Source organism: Danio rerio, chromosome 5, assembly GCF_049306965.1.
Source record: "Danio rerio strain Tuebingen ecotype United States chromosome 5, GRCz12tu, whole genome shotgun sequence".
In the NCBI taxonomy this organism is placed as follows: domain Eukaryota; kingdom Metazoa; phylum Chordata; class Actinopteri; order Cypriniformes; family Danionidae; genus Danio; species Danio rerio.
Genome location: NC_133180.1, coordinates 13,317,035 through 13,335,690, shown reverse-complemented (window position 1 = coordinate 13,335,690; position 18,656 = coordinate 13,317,035). Strand labels below are relative to the sequence as shown.

Sequence of the window (18,656 nt, the reverse complement as noted above, 5' to 3'; positions counted from 1 at the left end):
AGTTTCATTCCGACACTCAGACATTGATTTGATGCTTTTCTTCAGTCTTTAGAGAGCACGGCTGAACAGCTGCAGTTGCGTTCATCTGATTTCTTTCAGATGCATGACATTGAGGTATTACTGGAGAAAGAGGTGAGGTCTTTGTAGATAAAGATGAAAAAAATAACATATAAAAACATGTAAATAACATAAACATGTAAATAAATATTGTAATCTTTCAACTATGATACAAAATACTAAGGCAAATCAGACAGTAATATTGGAACTATACCCTTGTAATACATAATTTTAGGAATAATTAATTTAGTTAGTAATGTAACAGCATTTCAACAAATGACTTCTTAAATATGTTTTTGTTGTTTTTTTTTTTTGTTTTTTTTTTTACAAATGAATATTCAGAATTGCACAAATTGTCATGTTTCTGCACAGGTTGTCTCTGTGGATGTGAAGACACACACTGTGACATTTAGGGATGGGTTTAAAATGGAATATCGAAAACTCTTCATTGCCACTGGAAGCAGGTAAACATGAATACAGCTGAACTACTATTCAGGCAGGGTCCTATCATACGCCCAGTGCAATAAGGCATAACATGTTCCTAGCTCGATTTGTAGCTGTATTCAGACCAGTGTAACCCTAATTTTCATATTTTGCGCCTTGTTGTTTAAATAGCAAATGCATTTGCACCGCTTTGTGGACTCATGGCAATTCCAGTCTACAATAGAGGTGTGTTAAGGCGCATTGTTAGCGCGTTGCTATTTTGAGAAACTAAGGGTGCTTTCACACCTGTAAATTGATTAATTTGTTCCGAAACAGGAATTAAATTTGTTCCATTGTTGCTCTTTGTTCTTGGTGCGGTTTGCTTTCAAGTTTCTAAACTAACCAAAATAGCTAAAACAAGTCCCGCTCAGCTGTCATGTGTCCTTATTTTAACTTATGACGATGAGCAAAAAGACATTATAAGTGAATAGCTGCCTTTTAATTTTAAATGGTGACACCTTTAGATATCGTCAAATATAAAGCAGAGGTAAGACTTTCTCATAGATAGCAGTTGGCTTATGCATTACAGGCTTTACATTATAGAGAGAAATAACAGATAAACTAAGACTGCAGGTCGGTCAGCTTTCCTAACGGATCAACAGCTCTCGTTAATTGTTCAGCATGCTTTCACTTTCGTATTTGAAATGAAACACACATTTACCTGTTGAATGACATCCCGCCCAACTCATAATTCTCTCTTTATATAGCCATATATATGCCTATGACATGTCCATGATACGCTGTGATATAGCCGGGCTCAGATCGTATCGCCTTCTCACTACAATCGATCCACTCCAGAGTTCGTTTCAATTAAGCCCAAGAGCACCTCATTCAGGCGATCTTGGTGTGAAACACCCTAAAATAGACTGTGCTATTGAACAAGTCCAGCGCAGAGCGCGTTAGTTATGTGCGTACAGTATGCAGGATCAAACGATTAATACACACAGGATGTACAGCAATACACAAATATCTTTACAAATGAAAAAAAAAAAAGAATTAAAAATGTTTAAAAAATTATTATTTACTGCATATATATAAAAACGACTGCCTCCATGCCTTCTTTATGTCAGGGGGCTTTTTTCAGTTTATTTATGACAATTTGCTTTCGTATAATTTCCATGTTATTATTAGAACTATTATTTTATTATATGCATATTTATATTTCTTTTTATAAAAACTAGTTTAGGTTGGCGCCAGCGGTGTAGTGGTTAGTGCGTCGACACATGCACTCGCGGTGACCCGGGTTCGATTCCGCCTCGCGGTCCTATGCCGATCCTTCCCCTCTCTTTGCTCCCCATGCTTTCCTGTCAATACTCTCTACTGTCCTATCAAAAATAAAGGTGAAAACCCCCAAAAAATTATTATGAAAACTAGTTTAGATTTGACCATATGGGGCATAAGAATAGGATTTCAGTGAATTCAGTGGAGTGCACAACACAGTTTCTTCATCCACAAAAGTAAAAGTAAAGAGAAAGTAGAGAGGCCGAATGGAGAAGGCTTGTTCTTTATCCTTGCGCTGCAGATGGTCTGTTGAACTGTTTTCTAGCAAATTTACTGTTTTTTTGCAAATTACACATTATTTGACTGTAATATGAACTATATTTTACTGTAGGATATTTATGCAGCATGCTACCGAATTTTACAATTGAATTGTAAAAATTATGTATATTATATGTATAAAATATGAATATTATATGGATAAAAGTATGTATATTATTTGTATAAAAAATGTATATTTTACAGTAAAGATATACATACAATTATGTAAATATATATACAGCAAGCTAAATGGTGCTGCAAATGTAAATACAGTATGTTTGCTGTAATCTATTTACAGTAAGCTACTGACAAACTGGTGCCAGTAAGTTACCGTAGATTCTATGGAATCTAATTGATAAGTGTATGATTTATTTATATTTTTTACTCTTCTTCTGCAGTTTTTTTCAAGTGACAGATTGCTATACTGAAAATAACACTACAGCATTTCAAATAATGGAGCATTTTATTAATCTGATATCTATATTAGGGGTCACCCCTCTAAATAGGGAGAAATTGTTTGCTCTGATCTGCATCTTAAATACTAATATTACTAATTAAAGTATTAGATAATACAAACTTACATGGCGACACAGTGGCTCAGTGGTTAGCACTGTTGCCTCTGTTCAAGAAGGTCACTGCTTCGAGTCCCGGCTGGGTTAGCTGGCATTTCTGTGTGGAGTTTGTGTGTTCTCCCAGTGTTGGCATGAGTTTTCTCCAGGTGCTCTGCTTTCCCCTACAATCCTATACTAAGCTAAACTGGCCGTAGTGTATGTGTGCGAATGCAAGAGTGTATGGGTGTTGCCCAGTACTGGGCTGCTGCTGAAAGGGCATCCGCTTCATAAAACATATGCTAGATAAGTTTGCATTTCATTCTGCTGTGGCGACCCCTGATTAATAAAGGGACTAAGCCTAAAAGAAAATGAATGAATGAATGAATAAATATACATTTGACCACTTATATAACGGATCATGCCATTGTGAATGCATAATCTTGTGAATCTACAATGATAGACATGATAAGTGTTCACACTTTTCTTGTAAAATAGGTGTTTGTTTCTACATGTGGCCTTAAAGTAAAATTAGATGCATAGTTTGACCAACAGTAACCTCTGAAATTGTTAATCAGAGGACACAGTAGGTCAAATTACAAAAAATATTCCACAAAACACTGAAAATCTTTTAAAATAGAACATTAGATTAATTGTATTACACAAAGTAACATTACCAAAAAAGTTGACCCCCCTGCACGTCACTGCTCAATTTGTACCATGGGAAAATATTTTTTGACTAAATAATGAAGTGCACAGATATATCGTTTATAACAAGTACTATACAAATAAAAATAAGAGTAAATTTAATTTTAAGCAGACATTCTGCCGATCTTAAATCTTACCAATCCAAATTGGTGAACATGCATTTTGTATTTGTAACGAGGAGACTTACACTGAGGGATCCATTATGCAGTATTTATTAGTCAAGCTTTCACTCAAACACACAATATGCACTAAAGGGCAAACACACATCCACAATAGTCTATGAAGTATCAAGACTGGCGATGAACAGACACAGAGGGGTTTACCAGGCATTGGTCGAGGGCAGGCTGCGAGTATCAGAGTCCGTGTATCAGGCGTGGGTCGTGGGCTGGCAGCGAGTATCAGAGTCCGTGTATCAAGCGTGGGTCGTGGGCAGGCAGAGAGTATCAGAGTCCGTAAATCAGGCGTGGGTCGTGGGCAGGCAGAAGGCGAAGCAGAGTCAGAAACAGGCTGGAGTAATGCACGAAGAATCAGGCAGGGAATAACGCTCAGAAATGCTGGCCGGGGCTAAACAAGACTTCGCACTGAGTGAGTGTTTGGAACTGGCTTATAAAGGGTACGTGGGTCGTTAGCTTGATTCAGAACAGGTGTGTGCACAATCAGCGTACGTGGATGATGTAATGCTAAAAGTCCGGAGATGGCGGCCTCTGCTGGCCAGCGAGGGGAGTAACTGGGACCGAGTCGGTGACAGTATTTGAATTTAAAAGTTTTTGTTTGTTTTTTCTTCATTTTTACAGGCCCAAACCTCTGAGTTACAAAGGTAAAGATGTGGGAAATGTATTTCACCTCCGAACGCCAGAGGATGCCAACAGCATTGTCACACTCGCCAGCAGTAAGAACGCCGTCATTATTGGAACCTCGTTTATTGGTGAGGATATAAAATTCACATTGTATGTATAAGTGAAGAGTTGCTCAAGCCACAATTTAAAGGGATTGCTATTCGAATATTAGACTTTCTGACTTTCACAAAACTTTCTGAGTTTAAAAAATCAATGGATTAATCTCATAGTTTTTGTGATGAGCTACAGTACCTGAGAGAATTTGATGAGAACTGATTTCACACATCCACTCAAAACAATTGAGAATTGAGAGATGAGTTGAAAATCACTGCATAAAAAGTACAGAGGCATAGAAGCAATACCACATTCATCTGTTGAAAAAAAAAAGATATTCTGAAGAATATTAGGGAAAAAATTCTTTGTTCTTTTGTTTTTTACAGAACAAAGAACAGATTTTAAATGTTTGGGTGAACTATTTCTGCTTTTTGGTGTACGTCAAGTTGTTATATATGTTGTTCTGCGTTCAGGAATGGAGGTTGCTGCAGCTCTCACAGATAAGGCTCATTCAGTGTCTGTGATCGGCATAGAGGCTGTGCCATTCCGGAAAGCTCTTGGAGAGAAAGTCGGGAAAGCTTTGATGAAGGTAAGGAAAGTGTTTTGATAAACAGATGAATGTCATGCTTATATTAGTAAAGTCATATGGTTTACCTTACATATTAAAATAAAATAATTTCATTTTATAGCTTCCATAGTAAAGGTTACACGGTCCAGTATTGAATCCATTCAGAAAATCTTCAGATCTTGCAGGAGCTCTTAGCTTAGCTTAGCATCAATCATTGAATTCGATTAGGCCTCCAGAATCTTGCTCAAAAATGTAAAAAAAAAAAAAAAAAAAAAAGTGTAAAAAATTTTCATATTTAAAGCTTGTCTATTCTGTAGCTACATCGTGTACCATAACTTCAGCAGTCACAATGATATTACCATATGTTTATCTGTATCTATATCTAAGCGTTTTCGCTGGATGCTTCAGCAGACACGAAGACTTAGTGCACAATGCATCTACAGAATTTGGCATTTTGAACAATATGCTAATAAGTTTAATCCGAATCAATGATTTATGCTAAGCTAGGATAAAAGTGCTTCCCCCAGGCCTGGAGATCGACTGAATGGATTCAAAAATTGTAAAAATCAATGCCTTAGTGCACAATGTAACTACAGAATTAAAAATTTGCTAAGATGCTAATGGTCTAATACAATTCAATGATCTATTCTAAGCTGAGCTAAAAGTGCTCTCTCCAAACCTGGAGATCAATGGAAATTTGATTTAAAAATAATACATAAATTAAAAAATGGTAAAAATCAACTGTTTCATTTGAGGGGAGTTCACCCAGAAATGTTTTCCTCAAAAAAGTGGAGGTAATAATGTTGTAAAAAACACTTTATTACATTTTTTGCACAGACCTATAATTTCACTTGATAAGTCGGCTGTGTATCATAAAGAGCCACGGGAATTAATTTAGTTTAATCTGTGCATTTTTGAACTCTCAAAATGTCATTAGCTGTTGACTTGGATTTTATGAATGAGATTTTTTTGTGAACTATCCTTTAAATAAAATTGGGACATACAATACTCCACCTTTAAGTGTGAATTCATGACTTTTTTTGTTTCTCTTGTCAGCTGTTCGAGGCCAACAGGGTGAAGTTCTACATGTTGAATGAGGTGTGGGAGATGCGAGGGCACAATGGACAGGTATCATGAAAGTGAGAGAAACGGGAGTTCAGTGAAGTTTAGGACTCTCTCTCTCTCTCTCTCTCTCTGTTTCACTCTCTCTTTCTCTCTCTTCTAACTGTAGAGAGATTAATTAAACCTCTCACAGTATGATTCGCTGTGAATATTTTAATCACAGCAATTGCAATAATGTATCTACCCTTGGTTAAAACTCCACAAACTAATAACACAAGTAAACACACACTCAGTGAAGTAAATGTATAATTGACAGTATGTCATATCTGTTATGAATTTGCTCTTTTGATAAATGTCTTTCTGAAAAATGTACTGAGATTTCTATTCTGTATTATACAAGTCAAAGTGGTAATGTGAAACTGAAATATTTTGACTTTATTTTAATAGCTCAAAGAAGTGGTTCTAAAGAGTGGCAAAGTCTTAAGAGCTGACGTCTGCGTCATTGGCATAGGTGGGTCAATGAAATTACACATGCATGGCTTCTCAATTTTGTCAAATATATTTCTCTCCCTATATAAAAAGTACTTAAAATGTGGAACTTCAATAGAAATTGTGATACTTTTTTCAGGATTCTTTGATAAAGAGAAGGTTGGGTTTGAAATCTTTTTCGATGTCACTTTTGATCAATTTAATGCATACTTTAAAAATGGTGTCGAAATTATTGGCATGGAAACTTTACAGCTCATTTCAATTAAATAAGTACCACCGAAATAAAGTAAAATAGTAAAGTAAATGACTAAACTCATTTGTTACACCATTGTTTAAATCAGTGGTTCCCAAAGTGGGGGTCGCGGGACAATAACCGGGTGTTTATGAAAACCTTAGTGATTTACAAAACTTAAATAAATTTTATTTAACTATTAGCATTACCATATTTTATCCATAACCCACAAAATATAAAACTAGTAGGTAATAGTTACATAAAAAAGCAACAACATGCAAATGAAAAGCAATTAGCCTTGAAATTAATATGATTGGTGTGTTTACTTTAACAACGATTAAATGATTAACAACAATTACAATTAACAACACATCAATAGCGTCAGATGCAGAAGATTGATATTATAGCACCATGTAAACTTTTTGACACCTTTATGGAAATCAAATACATTAAAAATAAATACAGGCCACAACTGAACATTGAGATCGATCTCGTGAGTGACGGTCTCCAAAATTAAACCAAGCATAGACTTGTGCTGAAAACGTTCTGCCCGCTAGTCTCTTCAGGTGAGGTCAATATTAAATTAAACAAATTAATAAATGACTGTAAAAGAATGATTGTTAAACTGTTGCACTTTTTTGTGTTGTCAATATGCTCGTGCTTATTTAAGTGAAATATGGGAGTCACTGGCATTGTTATTTTGTAAGTCGCGGCCTGAAAAGTTTGAGAACCCCTGATCTAAATCATAGGTCTCTAACTCAATTCCTGGAGGGCTCCAACTCTTTTTTTATTTATTTATTTTTTTTAGATTTTTATTTTTGGCATTTTTAAGATAGGAAAGTATTAAGACAGGAAGCAAGGTGGGAGAGAGAGAGGGGGTAGGGAAATGTCCTCGAGCCGGGATTCGAACTCGCGACGCCCTGACGTGCTACTGCACCATATGTCAACGCGCTAACCCCTAGGCTATTGCGCCGACGAGGGCTCCAACCCTAATCAAACACAGCCCATCCAAATAATAAAGGTGTTCAAGACTATTAAGCAGGTGTGAGTTTGAGGTGGTTGGACTGCGGCTTTCCAGGAATTAAGTTTTAGACCATTAATCTAAATGATGTAAATGACTGAACCATTGTTACAGTGAAAGTGTATGTGCATGTGTTTAGGTTCAAGTCCAGCCACAGCATTCCTGAAGCAGAGCGGGGTTCACATAGACTCTAAAGGATTCATCCCAGTCAATAAGGTTCAGTCATTCTCCACTGTACTGCTCCATATGCACTGTACACCTGTTTTTGCATCACAGAACACATCAACATCTGCTAGCATTCAGAATAGGTGCCTGTTTTTGTAACCTGTGCTAATTAGCTCATGCTTGTTTCTGCTGTATCAGTGCTAAATGAAATACAATTATAATGAGTTAATCGGGCTGCAAAGGACAAACTACATAGTGTGTAAACCTACACCTTTACTTTTCAGACCATGCAGACGAACATAGATGGGGTCTTTGCTGGTGGTGACGTGGTCACGTTTCCTCTAGCTCTACGCAGCAATAAGAAGGTGAACATACCCCACTGGCAGATGGCTCATGTACACGGTGAGACCTGTAGCTCTATCTGTCTATCACTAGCAAACCATGACAGCTATTCTAGGAAATGATAAAAACATGTTAACACTTAATAGTGAAAGGCTAAACATGGTAGCAATGTCTGTTTCTATCATTAGCATGCTAACAACATGCTACAATTATGCTAAATTATGCTATCAATGATATAAAATGTTATTTGTATTCTACCAACATGATAAAGCATGCCAGCAACATAGTAAATCATGGTAGCAACTTGTTAAAGCATTATAAACATGCTAACACCGTTAAACCATTACATTTGGTAAAACATGCTAATGACATGTTAGTGTCAGGTAAAAGCATGTTAGAAACACACTAGCAAACATGTTGGAACTCCTACCCATGTACCTACAGCATGCTAACAACGTGTCAAAAGATGTTACAACATGTTAATGTTAAATTATTGCTACAAATTATTAAATTCAGTTATGTCCTAAAATATGCTAGCAGTTTGGTAGCATCTTGCTAAATCTATCTATCTATCTATCTATCTATCTATCTATCTATCTATCTATCTATCTATCTATCTATCTATCTATCTATCTATCTATCTATCTATCTTTTACTAGGATGCTAATAACATTAAAACACAATACTAGCAGCATGTTATGCCAGCAATAGATTAAAATGTGGTAGCAACTTGTTAAAGTATTATAAACATGCTAACATCATTAAACCATTACAGTAACTTGCCAAAACATGTTAGAGACATGCTAACAACATGATAAACATGGTAGAAATACATTAGTAACTTGTTAAAGCAAGTTAGAACATGCTAGAAACTGGATACTGGTAAGCAACTTGCTAAAACATCTAACTATCACTAGCACGCTAACAACTTGTTTAAAAATGCTACAAGTATACACAATTTTGCTATCAGTGTGATAAATGCTATTATTATACTAGCAGCATGATAAAGTATGACAGAAACAGAGTAAAGTGAGGTAGCAACTTGTTAAAGTATTATAAACATGCTAACATTGTTAAACCGTTAGAGTAACTTGCTAAAACATCCCAGTGACATGCTCTCTACATGATAAACAAGTTAGAAATACACTAACAACTTGCTAAAACATTTATCTATCACTAGCATGCTAACATCATGTTACAAATGTACAAAATTTTTGCTAGCAATGTAACAAAATTGCTATTAACATACTAACAGCATGATAAAGTATGCCAGCAACTGAGTAAAGTGAGGTAGCAATTTGTTAAAGTATTATTAACATGCTAACATCATTAAACCATTATAGTAACTTGCTAAAACATGCCAGTGACATGCTAGCAACATGATAAGCATGTTGCAAATACACTAGAAAATTGCTAAAACGTGTTAGAACATGCTAGAAACTGGACACTGGTAAGCAACTTGCTAAAACATCTATCTATTAATAGCACACTAACAGTATGTTTAAACATGCTACAAATATTCAAAACATTACTTGTAAAGTGATTTAAATAATGCTATTTATACTAGGTACCGAGTACAATGTGGTAGCAACTTGTTAAAGTTCTATAAACATGCTAACATTCTTAAACCATTACAGTATCTTGACGAAGCATGCCAGTGACATGCTAGCAACATGATAAGCATGTTAGAAATTCATTACCAACTTGCTAAAACATGCTAGAAACTGGATACTGGTAAGCAACTTGTTAAAACATCTATCTATTACTAGCATGCTAACAACATGTTAAAACATGCAAAATGCTGCTATCAATGTAATACAAATGCTATTAGTATACTAGCAGCATGATAAAGTATGCCAGGAACAGTGTAAAATGTGTTAGCAACTTGTTAAAATGATTATAAACAAGCTAACATCATAAATTATTATAGTAACTTGCTGACACCTGCCAGTGACATGCTAGTAACATGATAAAAATGTTAGAAAGACACTGGCAACTTGCTATAACATGTTGAAACATGCTAGAAACTGAAACTGGTAAGCAACTTGCTAAAACATCTATCCATAACTAGCATGCTAACAACATGTTAAAACATGCTAAAAATATACAACATTTTGCTATTAATGCGATAAAAATGCTATCAGTACACCAGCAGCATGATAAAGTGTGCCAGGAACAGAGTACAATGTGTTAGCAACTTTTATAACTATTATAACTATGCTAACATCAATAAACAATTATAGTAACTTCCTAAACATGCCAGCAACATGTTAAACATGTTAGAAATATTCTAGCAACTTGCTAGAACATGCTAGTAACTGGATACTGGTAACTATTATTATAAGATGATAGCAACTTTATGGAGCAACTTGCTAAAACATTTTAGCATATCCATCTGTTCCACTGCAGGTAGACTGGCGGCACTTGGGATCATGGGAAAAGCCTCAGATATAAAAACGGTGCCTTATTTCTGGACAGCCATGTTTGGGAAAAGCATACGATATGCAGGTAAGGACAAATTTCTATCACAAAACTGCACATGGATTGCAGCTATTCATGATTTACATATTCAGTGTGTGTTTAATGTACTGTAGATTCAGTATCAGTGCTCTTTTGATGCATCTCAAGCAGTTCAAATGTTGTCATCAAGGTTACGGTGATGGCTTTGACGATGTCGTCATCCAGGGAGATTTGGATGAACTGAAATTCGTGGCGTTCTACACAAAGTGAGTTTATTTGATTGTTATTGTCTCCATATTTCATCATCATCAACACATCTAAATTGATTTAATTGATTTACAAAGCTTTTCTTTGTATAGCAAAATGCTATTCGATGATGATGATGATGATGAAAAGCCTTTATTTGTCACATACACAGATGAGAAAGAGGAAAGAAGATACATTAGGGAAGAGGGAGGTGAAAAAATATCCCCTCTCAGACTGCTGTTGAAGTAGGGCAGTGTGAGATCAGGAAGAAAAAAGCCCCAGCAAAAGCACATAAACTCACAGACATAGACAGAACACAACAGGGGATGGGAACAGGAGATGTGGATATAGTCCGATAAAGGCAGCAGCAATCTGGTCCTGCAGCCAGGGGGCGCTGGTCACAGACCAGCCTAACCACACAGGTGGATAAAAACACACTAAGATGACGTGGGATGTAGGGGTTAGACAGTGATTGTCTATCTGTAGCTGTGTGTGTGTGTGTAAGCCTGTAGAGTCTCCAAGGTGTCCTTGGAACAGGAAGCAGGAACTCAGAGCGTCTCCTTATCCTGCTCTCTTGCAGAAGAGTCACAGGGAAGCCGAAAGAGAAGAAAAGGTTTAGAATTTGGGTCAATATCTGTCAATTTCGCAGATATTTAATATCCGTCACTGGTCTCCAGGTCTTACCAAATCACATTGCAATGCTGCTAGTTTCTTCCCAATGTTTTCCAATTTGCAGTCCAAGGCCACAGTCTTGAGTACCAACAACCCTGCTCACCAACGTTTCAATCCAGCCGGTCAGCTTGTAGGGGTTTTAAGCCGCAATGACTGCTTTTATCAATTGTCGATATCCCAGGGCCCCGCCTAACCCTACTGAAAAAAACAGCTTAAACCAGCCTAGGCTGGTTGGCTGGTTTTAGCTGGTCGACCAGGCTGGTTTTAGAGGGGTTTTGGCCACTTCCAGGCTGGTTTCCAGCCATTTCCAGCCTAGTCTTAGCTGGTCAGACTGGGAGATGACCAGCTAAAACCAGTTTGACCAGCCTAGCCAGAATGGGAGCCCAGCCAAAACCAGCTATGTCAAGCTTAAACCAGGCTGGTCAAGCTGGTCATTTTCCAGCCAGACCAGCTAAAACCAGGCTGGAAATGGCTGGAAACCAGCCTGGAAATGGCCTAAACCCCTCTAAAACCAGCCTGGTCAACAAGCTAAAACCAGCCAACCAGCCTAGGCTTGCAGCAGGGAAGCCCATTAGCAGAAACCCTGTTATCAAAGTTCGGAATAGATAGATATCTTCAACATCCTCCAGAGACAGAGGGGCCAGGCACACAACGTGCCACTTCTCCCACCCGTCCATCAAGTATGCAGCTGCAAATGTCCCTGCAGGACAGTTGGGTTCCCCAAAACCCAAACTTCTCGTTGAGAAGATGGGGTGAAATGTGTTCAGGGACCAGTTGATCAAATCCATAATTCTTTATTGTTTGGAGAGCAGGGCAAGGAGAGTCTCACAGATAGAAAAAGACGAGGCCAGAGGAGCCAGCCAGGAGAGATATGGGAGAGAGAGGAAAAAAAGTATCCCCGTCTTCGTCGAGAGCCAAAGAAGAAAGGTTTTTGGAATAGTAATAAATTAATTTGTTGCTTTAACAATTAAAACATGAGTTAATAAATAAAAATATATACTTATAGTTACTTTTTTCCTTATTTTTTTAGTCCTTAGCCTGTAACATACTTGTCAGAGATTCATTATTATATTTATTAATGCAACTAATAACAGTACTTACTACTAATAATAAAAATAGTTTATCCTTTACACAGTAGATTAACACACATTATTGTTTTATTATACTCAATGTATAAAATTCAATAGCTTATAGGACCAGGTTTACTAAACAAGCCAAATTAATAAATGTGAAATTGCAATTTATTAAAAGCACAGTTAGGAGCTGAAACTGGATAGGCATTAAATTATGAGATAAATACCAGTGGACTCACTACCACAAACCTTAGTAAATCATATTGCATGATTTAAATACTCTCCTCCCATAAAATCCGGCTGGGATTTGTTTCTTGTGCAGTGCAAGTTTTCTTAAATTGCAGAGCTTAAGCTGTCTTGGCCGCTGCATTAACTAGCAAGCTGGCTAGATTAAGAGTATGCCGTTACACCGTGTTGAGTTGTCGCCGGTTCAGTGCTGCGTTTAATCTGCTTTGTTTGATTGCAGGAGTGAGGAGGTGGTCGCTGTGGCCAGTATGAACTATGACCCCATTGTGTCGCGGGTTGCTGAAGTTTTCGGTTCTGGAAAGACGATTAGAAAACGTGACGTAGAGTAAGTGCTTTTTTTTGTGGACTATAGATGAAGTTGGTTTGTTTAGTGTTTATTGTTTTTGTTTACACTTACACTTTCAAAAAATCACATGTTATATACACTCACCGGCCACTTTATTAGATACACCTGTTAACACCTGCCAACTGCTCGTTAACACAGATTTTCTAATCAGCCAATCACATGGCAGAAACTCAGTGCATTTGGGCATGTAGACATGGTCAAGATGATCTGCTGCAGTTCAAACCGAGCATCAGAATGGGGAAGAAAGGGGATTTAAGTGACTTTGAACATGGCATGGTTATTGGTGCCAAACGGGGTAGTCTGAGTATTTTAAAAACTGCTGATCTACTTGAATTTTCATGCACAACCATCTCTAGGGTTTACAGAGAATGGTCCAAAAAAGAGAAAATATCCAGTGAGCGGCAGTTCTGTCGATGCAAGTGTCTTGTTGATGCCAAAGGTCAGAGGAAAATGGCCAGACTGGTTAAAGCTGATAGAAAGGCAACAGTAACTCAAATAACCACTCGTTATAACCAAGGTCTGCAGAAGAGCATCTCTGAACACACAATATGTCCAACCTTGAGGCGGATGGGCTACAGAAGCAGAACACCACACCTGGTGTCACTCCTGTCAGCTAAGAACAGAAAACTGAGGCTACAATTCACACTGTCTCACCAAAATTGAACAATAGACAATAAAAAAATGTTGCCTGTTCAAATGAATTTCTGCTGCGACATTTGGATGATAGGGTCAAAATTTGGTCTCAACATAAAAGCATGGATCCACCCTGTCTTATATCAACGGGTCAGGCTGGTGGTGGTGTAATGGTGTGGGAGATAATGTCTTGGCACACTTTAGGATAACGTGCCATATAATAAAGCGTAAATCATCTCAGACTGGTTTCTTGAACATGACTATGAGTTCACTGTACACAAATGGCCTCCACAGTCACCAGATCTCAATCCAAGAGAGCACCTTTGGGATGTGGTGGATATTCGCAGCATGGATGTGCAGCTGACAAATCTGCAGCAACTGCGTGATGCTATCATGTCAATAAGGAGCAAAATCTCAGTACCTTATTGAATCTATACCACAAAGGATTAAGGCAGTTCTGAAGGCGAAAACGGGTCCAACCCGGTACTAGTAAGGTGTACCTAATAAAGTGCCCGGTGAATGTGTAATCTGTAATCTGATTTTAAAAAAAATTGCCTTTAAATAAAGTGCTTAGCAATGCACATTACTAAATAATTTATTCAATCATTTTTTATGTTTTTATTTTTGAAATGTTTACAGTAGGAAATTTACTAAATATTCAAATGTTTTTGGAATAAAAGATTTTGACTCATACCATGTTTTTTTGGATATGTGAAACGTTTTTGACCCTGGTTTAAGTTAATTTTGTTTCATGCTAGTTTTTTTTAGTTAATGTATCTACAATTTTAATTAATTATTCCAACACCTTTGCACACACACATAATTCGATGTAAAAATTTCTGTAAAAAAAATGCAGGGTTCCACACTATTCATACACAAACCAATTAAGTTAACAACAAATATAAGTGGATTGAACATAAAACAATTAAGTTGTCCTGAAAAAAACCTCTACACAGTTTTTTGAGCGTACAGCCAAAATCAGAAAGTCATTGTGTTGTGTATAGAGTGGACAGTAAATATATAAATTATTTCAAACACCTCAAATTTGGACAGTATATTCTGTATACAGTGTCATATATACACAGTATATACATGGTTCTCTTGTAAAAGGTCAAATCTACATGTACAGTATATATTTACTGAAGTGAATGTTTGTATTGCTTACGTTTGAGTTGTCCTTGAGAATGCCTGTGTTATTTTCTCCTCAGGACAGGAGACATGTCGTGGCTGATTGTCAAAGGCTCACAGTGAGGAAGAGAGGTCAGTTTTCAGATGATCTCCTGTCACAGTTGTAGAGTTGCAGTTGCTGGAGCGGGACACTAGATGGAGGACATGCGCCGTCCCAAAAAGCCAGACCCGGACTGAGCCCACAGCATCGTCTTGTGGGGTCTGGATCCTTCCCAGTGCTAACACAGAAGAGCCATACCTGGTTTTTGGCCACCCGGGAACTGGATAGGACCTAGCTTTCTTTGCATGAAGCATCATGCCTGTGTTCACGGGACAGCAGCGGTGGGGAATGCTCACGGTTTATTTTCTACATGCCACTTTGTATATAGCTGTTCCCTGAAGATGCATTCAACATCCACAAGACTGCACTTTTTCTACCGACACACGCCTGGTTATGGGAACGCGAGCCGATCTCGTGGAAATCTGCTTCTGTAGATGCATGATCGTTCATCTGCGCATTCATATCTTCTTTCGTAGAAGGATCTTAAGAGGGTTTCGTAATTCAGGGAAGGTAATACGGTCAGCACGGTGTCCATCCACTAATATTGTGCAGGCATGGCAGCATATATATATATATATATATATATATATATATATATATATATATATATATATATATATATATATATATATATATATATATATATATATATAAAGAACATTAAGAACAACAACAACAACAAAAAACAAACAAAAATCCTGGTTAAAGGAATGTTCCACTTCTTTGTTTTCCTCAATATTTTAGATTTATCAGTTTTGAATCCATTCAACTGATCTCAGAGTTTTGCTGGAGCACTTTTAAGCTTAGCTTAGCAAATACAATTGAATCAGATTAGACCATTAGTATCTTGTTAAATAAAAAGATAAATATATAAATTATAGTTTTTTTATTTAAAGCTTGACTACATTGTGTACTAACCCAGCAGACAGTCATATATAGGCCCACACGAAATCTACACGCGCAGAATTCCGCAGATTTTCCTCAGAATTCAGCAGAGTTTTAGTCCATCATTAATTCTGTTTATTTACTTGAGTAAATGTGTGTATATCTATATTTATTCAGTTTTTAAATTAATTTCAGTAATATTATTGACTAATATAAAAATGTTCATCTGATTTATGTACAGTAGTATTTTCTGTCTTTTAGTGGATATATGAAATGAGAGACTTGCTTTGTTTACCAAATAAAGTGGATCTAATTAGATTTGCATTTTAAACATTAAATAAAAGTTACAAAGATATTACTTTTTATTTCATATATTAAGGTTTTAGTTATGATAATCCTAAAATAATTCCACATAAATCCGCTGATTTCTACCAAAATTCTCTGCAGGTATAGCAAAAAATGTCTGCAGATTCTGTCTGGCCCTAGTCTTAAGACATTAATATTAGGTCGTGTCTAAGGACAATGTTATTTTGATGTCCAGTAACGACGTGACATGATGTTGATATTTTGTTGATTTTAGGTTGTGACCAAAATCTAACATCTTAAACCATCGTCATATTGAGGTTAAATACTGACATTGATTTGTCAGGTATGGCAACCAAAATCCAAAGTCTGATAGACGTCATAGTGCTAATGTTCACACAATGTCAAGCTGCAACAACCTGGGACAACCTGATTTTCATTTTCAAACAAAATGCAATATACCCCGACGTTGGGGTACAATGTCAATCTGCTGTCATATTGACTTCCTCTTCTGCTAGTAAGATTGAGGGAAAATTAAAAGTTGCTATTTTCTATGCTAATATTATGGCTAGGAAATATACTCCATTATGTGTAACAATCTAGAAACTTTGCTGATGTACCAATGATATTACCATGCATCTAAAAATAATTCACTGCTAGCTAACTAGGTGACAGAGCTGCGAATATCATTGCTAGCCATATTGACATATTTCGAAAAAAAGTGGAGCGTTCCTTTAAATATACAGTTGAAGTCAGAATTTTTAGCCCCCCTGTTTATTTTTTACCCCAATTTCTGTTTAATGGAGAGATGTTTTCAACGCATTTCTAAACAATCGTTTTAATAACTAATTTTTAATAACTGATTTATTGTATCTTTGCCATGATGACAGAAAATAATATTTGACTAGATGTTTTTCAAGACACTTCTATACATCTTAAAGTGACATTTAAAGGCTTAACTAGGTTAATAAGGTTAACTAGGCAGGTTAGGATAATTATGCAAGTTATTGTATAGTGATGGTTTGTTTGGTAGACAGTCGAAAAAATATATTGCTTAAAGGGGCTAATAATTTTGACCTTAAATGGGTTTTATTAAATTTAAAACTGCTTTTTGTTCTAGCTAAAATAAAACAAATAAGACTTTCTCTAGAAGAAAAAATATTATCAGACATATGGTGAAAATTTCCTTGCACTGTTAAACATCATTTGGGAAATATTTTAAAAAGAAAATAAAATTAAAAAGGGGGCTAATAATTCTGACTTCAACTGTATGTGTGCCACAATTACTGAATTCATGTGAGCAAAATATTTTGGAAGTACATATTCTTATTGATGTTTAACCTTTTTAGTACACCCTGGGTGAGCAGGAAAAGGAAATTGTTTAAGCAACGACCTCCAGTAAAACAAAGCTGTAAATATATTTAAGGTAAAATCTGGCCAAAATTCATTGTCAGTCATCACAATTTGTTAGTTTAAAAAAAAAAAAAAAAAAAAAAAAAAAAAAAAAAAAAGCTCAGCTCTTATCTGAAAAGTCGAGTAATAATTTGTTAACCATGAGAAAGTTAAAGGCAATTGTTTGGTATTTATATTTTTATTTTTATCAATTTAGGTTTATATACAAATGTAATACAAGTTAATTTTTATCCATTTAAGTTCATATTTAAATTAATATATAAGTTTAATATCAATTCATATTTATCAATTGTGCCATTATTCTTGGAGGACACTGTATGTTGATGCATATGAATATAAATAAAATGTATGAAAAAGCATTATTTTATATCACAGCCTGCACATGGGCCAATTTCACAAAACCAAAATCAAAAGGAAAAAAAAATATCTTAAAAGAAAATTAAGTCTGTTTAATCTCTCTTTGAAAAAACATCATAATTAACCCAAATCTCATTACTGTCATTCTGAACAACTAATATTAAAAATAATAGCCGCATTTTTTAGATCTTATGTTAAGTATGTAGAAACAGTAGTATTTTTTGCACGGTATTAAATAAATCCTGATTTAAATGTAAACTGTTATCATACATTACAGACATGAAAATTTGGAACGAAATTGCATGAAAATAGTGTAAAAATACACTTATATGTTTTTGTTTTTATTTACACGTTTATTAAATCATATCATAATACGTCAATGACGGCAAGGTCAAAAGAACTGACAAAGTCTATTGTGTAGTATGTTTTGTTGTACAATACATGTAATACATTTTGCTAAAACAAATTTGAGGGAAATGTTTTAGTTAGTTACTAAATAAAATAAGACTAAATTAAATAATAGAAATATATAATATTCATATAAAAAAATGCAATAATTATTTATATTATTAATAAATACATACCGCTGAAGACAACATTTTTAGCAGCCCTGTGAAATTTTTCAAATATTTCCCAATTGCTGCTTAACGGAGCAGGGAAATCTTCACAGTACTATTATATTTGTTGTTG

At 35.8% G+C, this 18,656-nt stretch overlaps 1 protein-coding gene across 7 annotated transcripts in view; it reads left to right on the top strand.

The window, feature by feature from the left end:
* aifm3 (AIF family member 3) overlaps positions 1-15,596 on the top strand; it is a 61,645-nt gene extending 46,049 nt beyond the window's left edge. For 4 of the 7 annotated variants that reach the window (XM_009301227.5, XM_005165035.6, XM_073949668.1 and 1 more), the window contains 12 exons: positions 46-132; positions 430-521; positions 4,130-4,260; positions 4,699-4,814; positions 5,850-5,921; positions 6,303-6,366; positions 7,737-7,813; positions 8,047-8,164; positions 10,514-10,612; positions 10,755-10,830; positions 13,022-13,126; positions 14,989-15,596. In XM_009301227.5, coding sequence (XP_009299502.2) covers positions 46-132; positions 430-521; positions 4,130-4,260; positions 4,699-4,814; positions 5,850-5,921; positions 6,303-6,366; positions 7,737-7,813; positions 8,047-8,164; positions 10,514-10,612; positions 10,755-10,830; positions 13,022-13,126; positions 14,989-15,031 — 1,080 coding nt within the window. In that variant the 3' untranslated portion in view covers positions 15,032-15,596. 7 annotated transcript variants of the gene reach the window in all.
* The last annotated feature ends 3,060 nt before the right edge of the window (positions 15,597-18,656 follow it).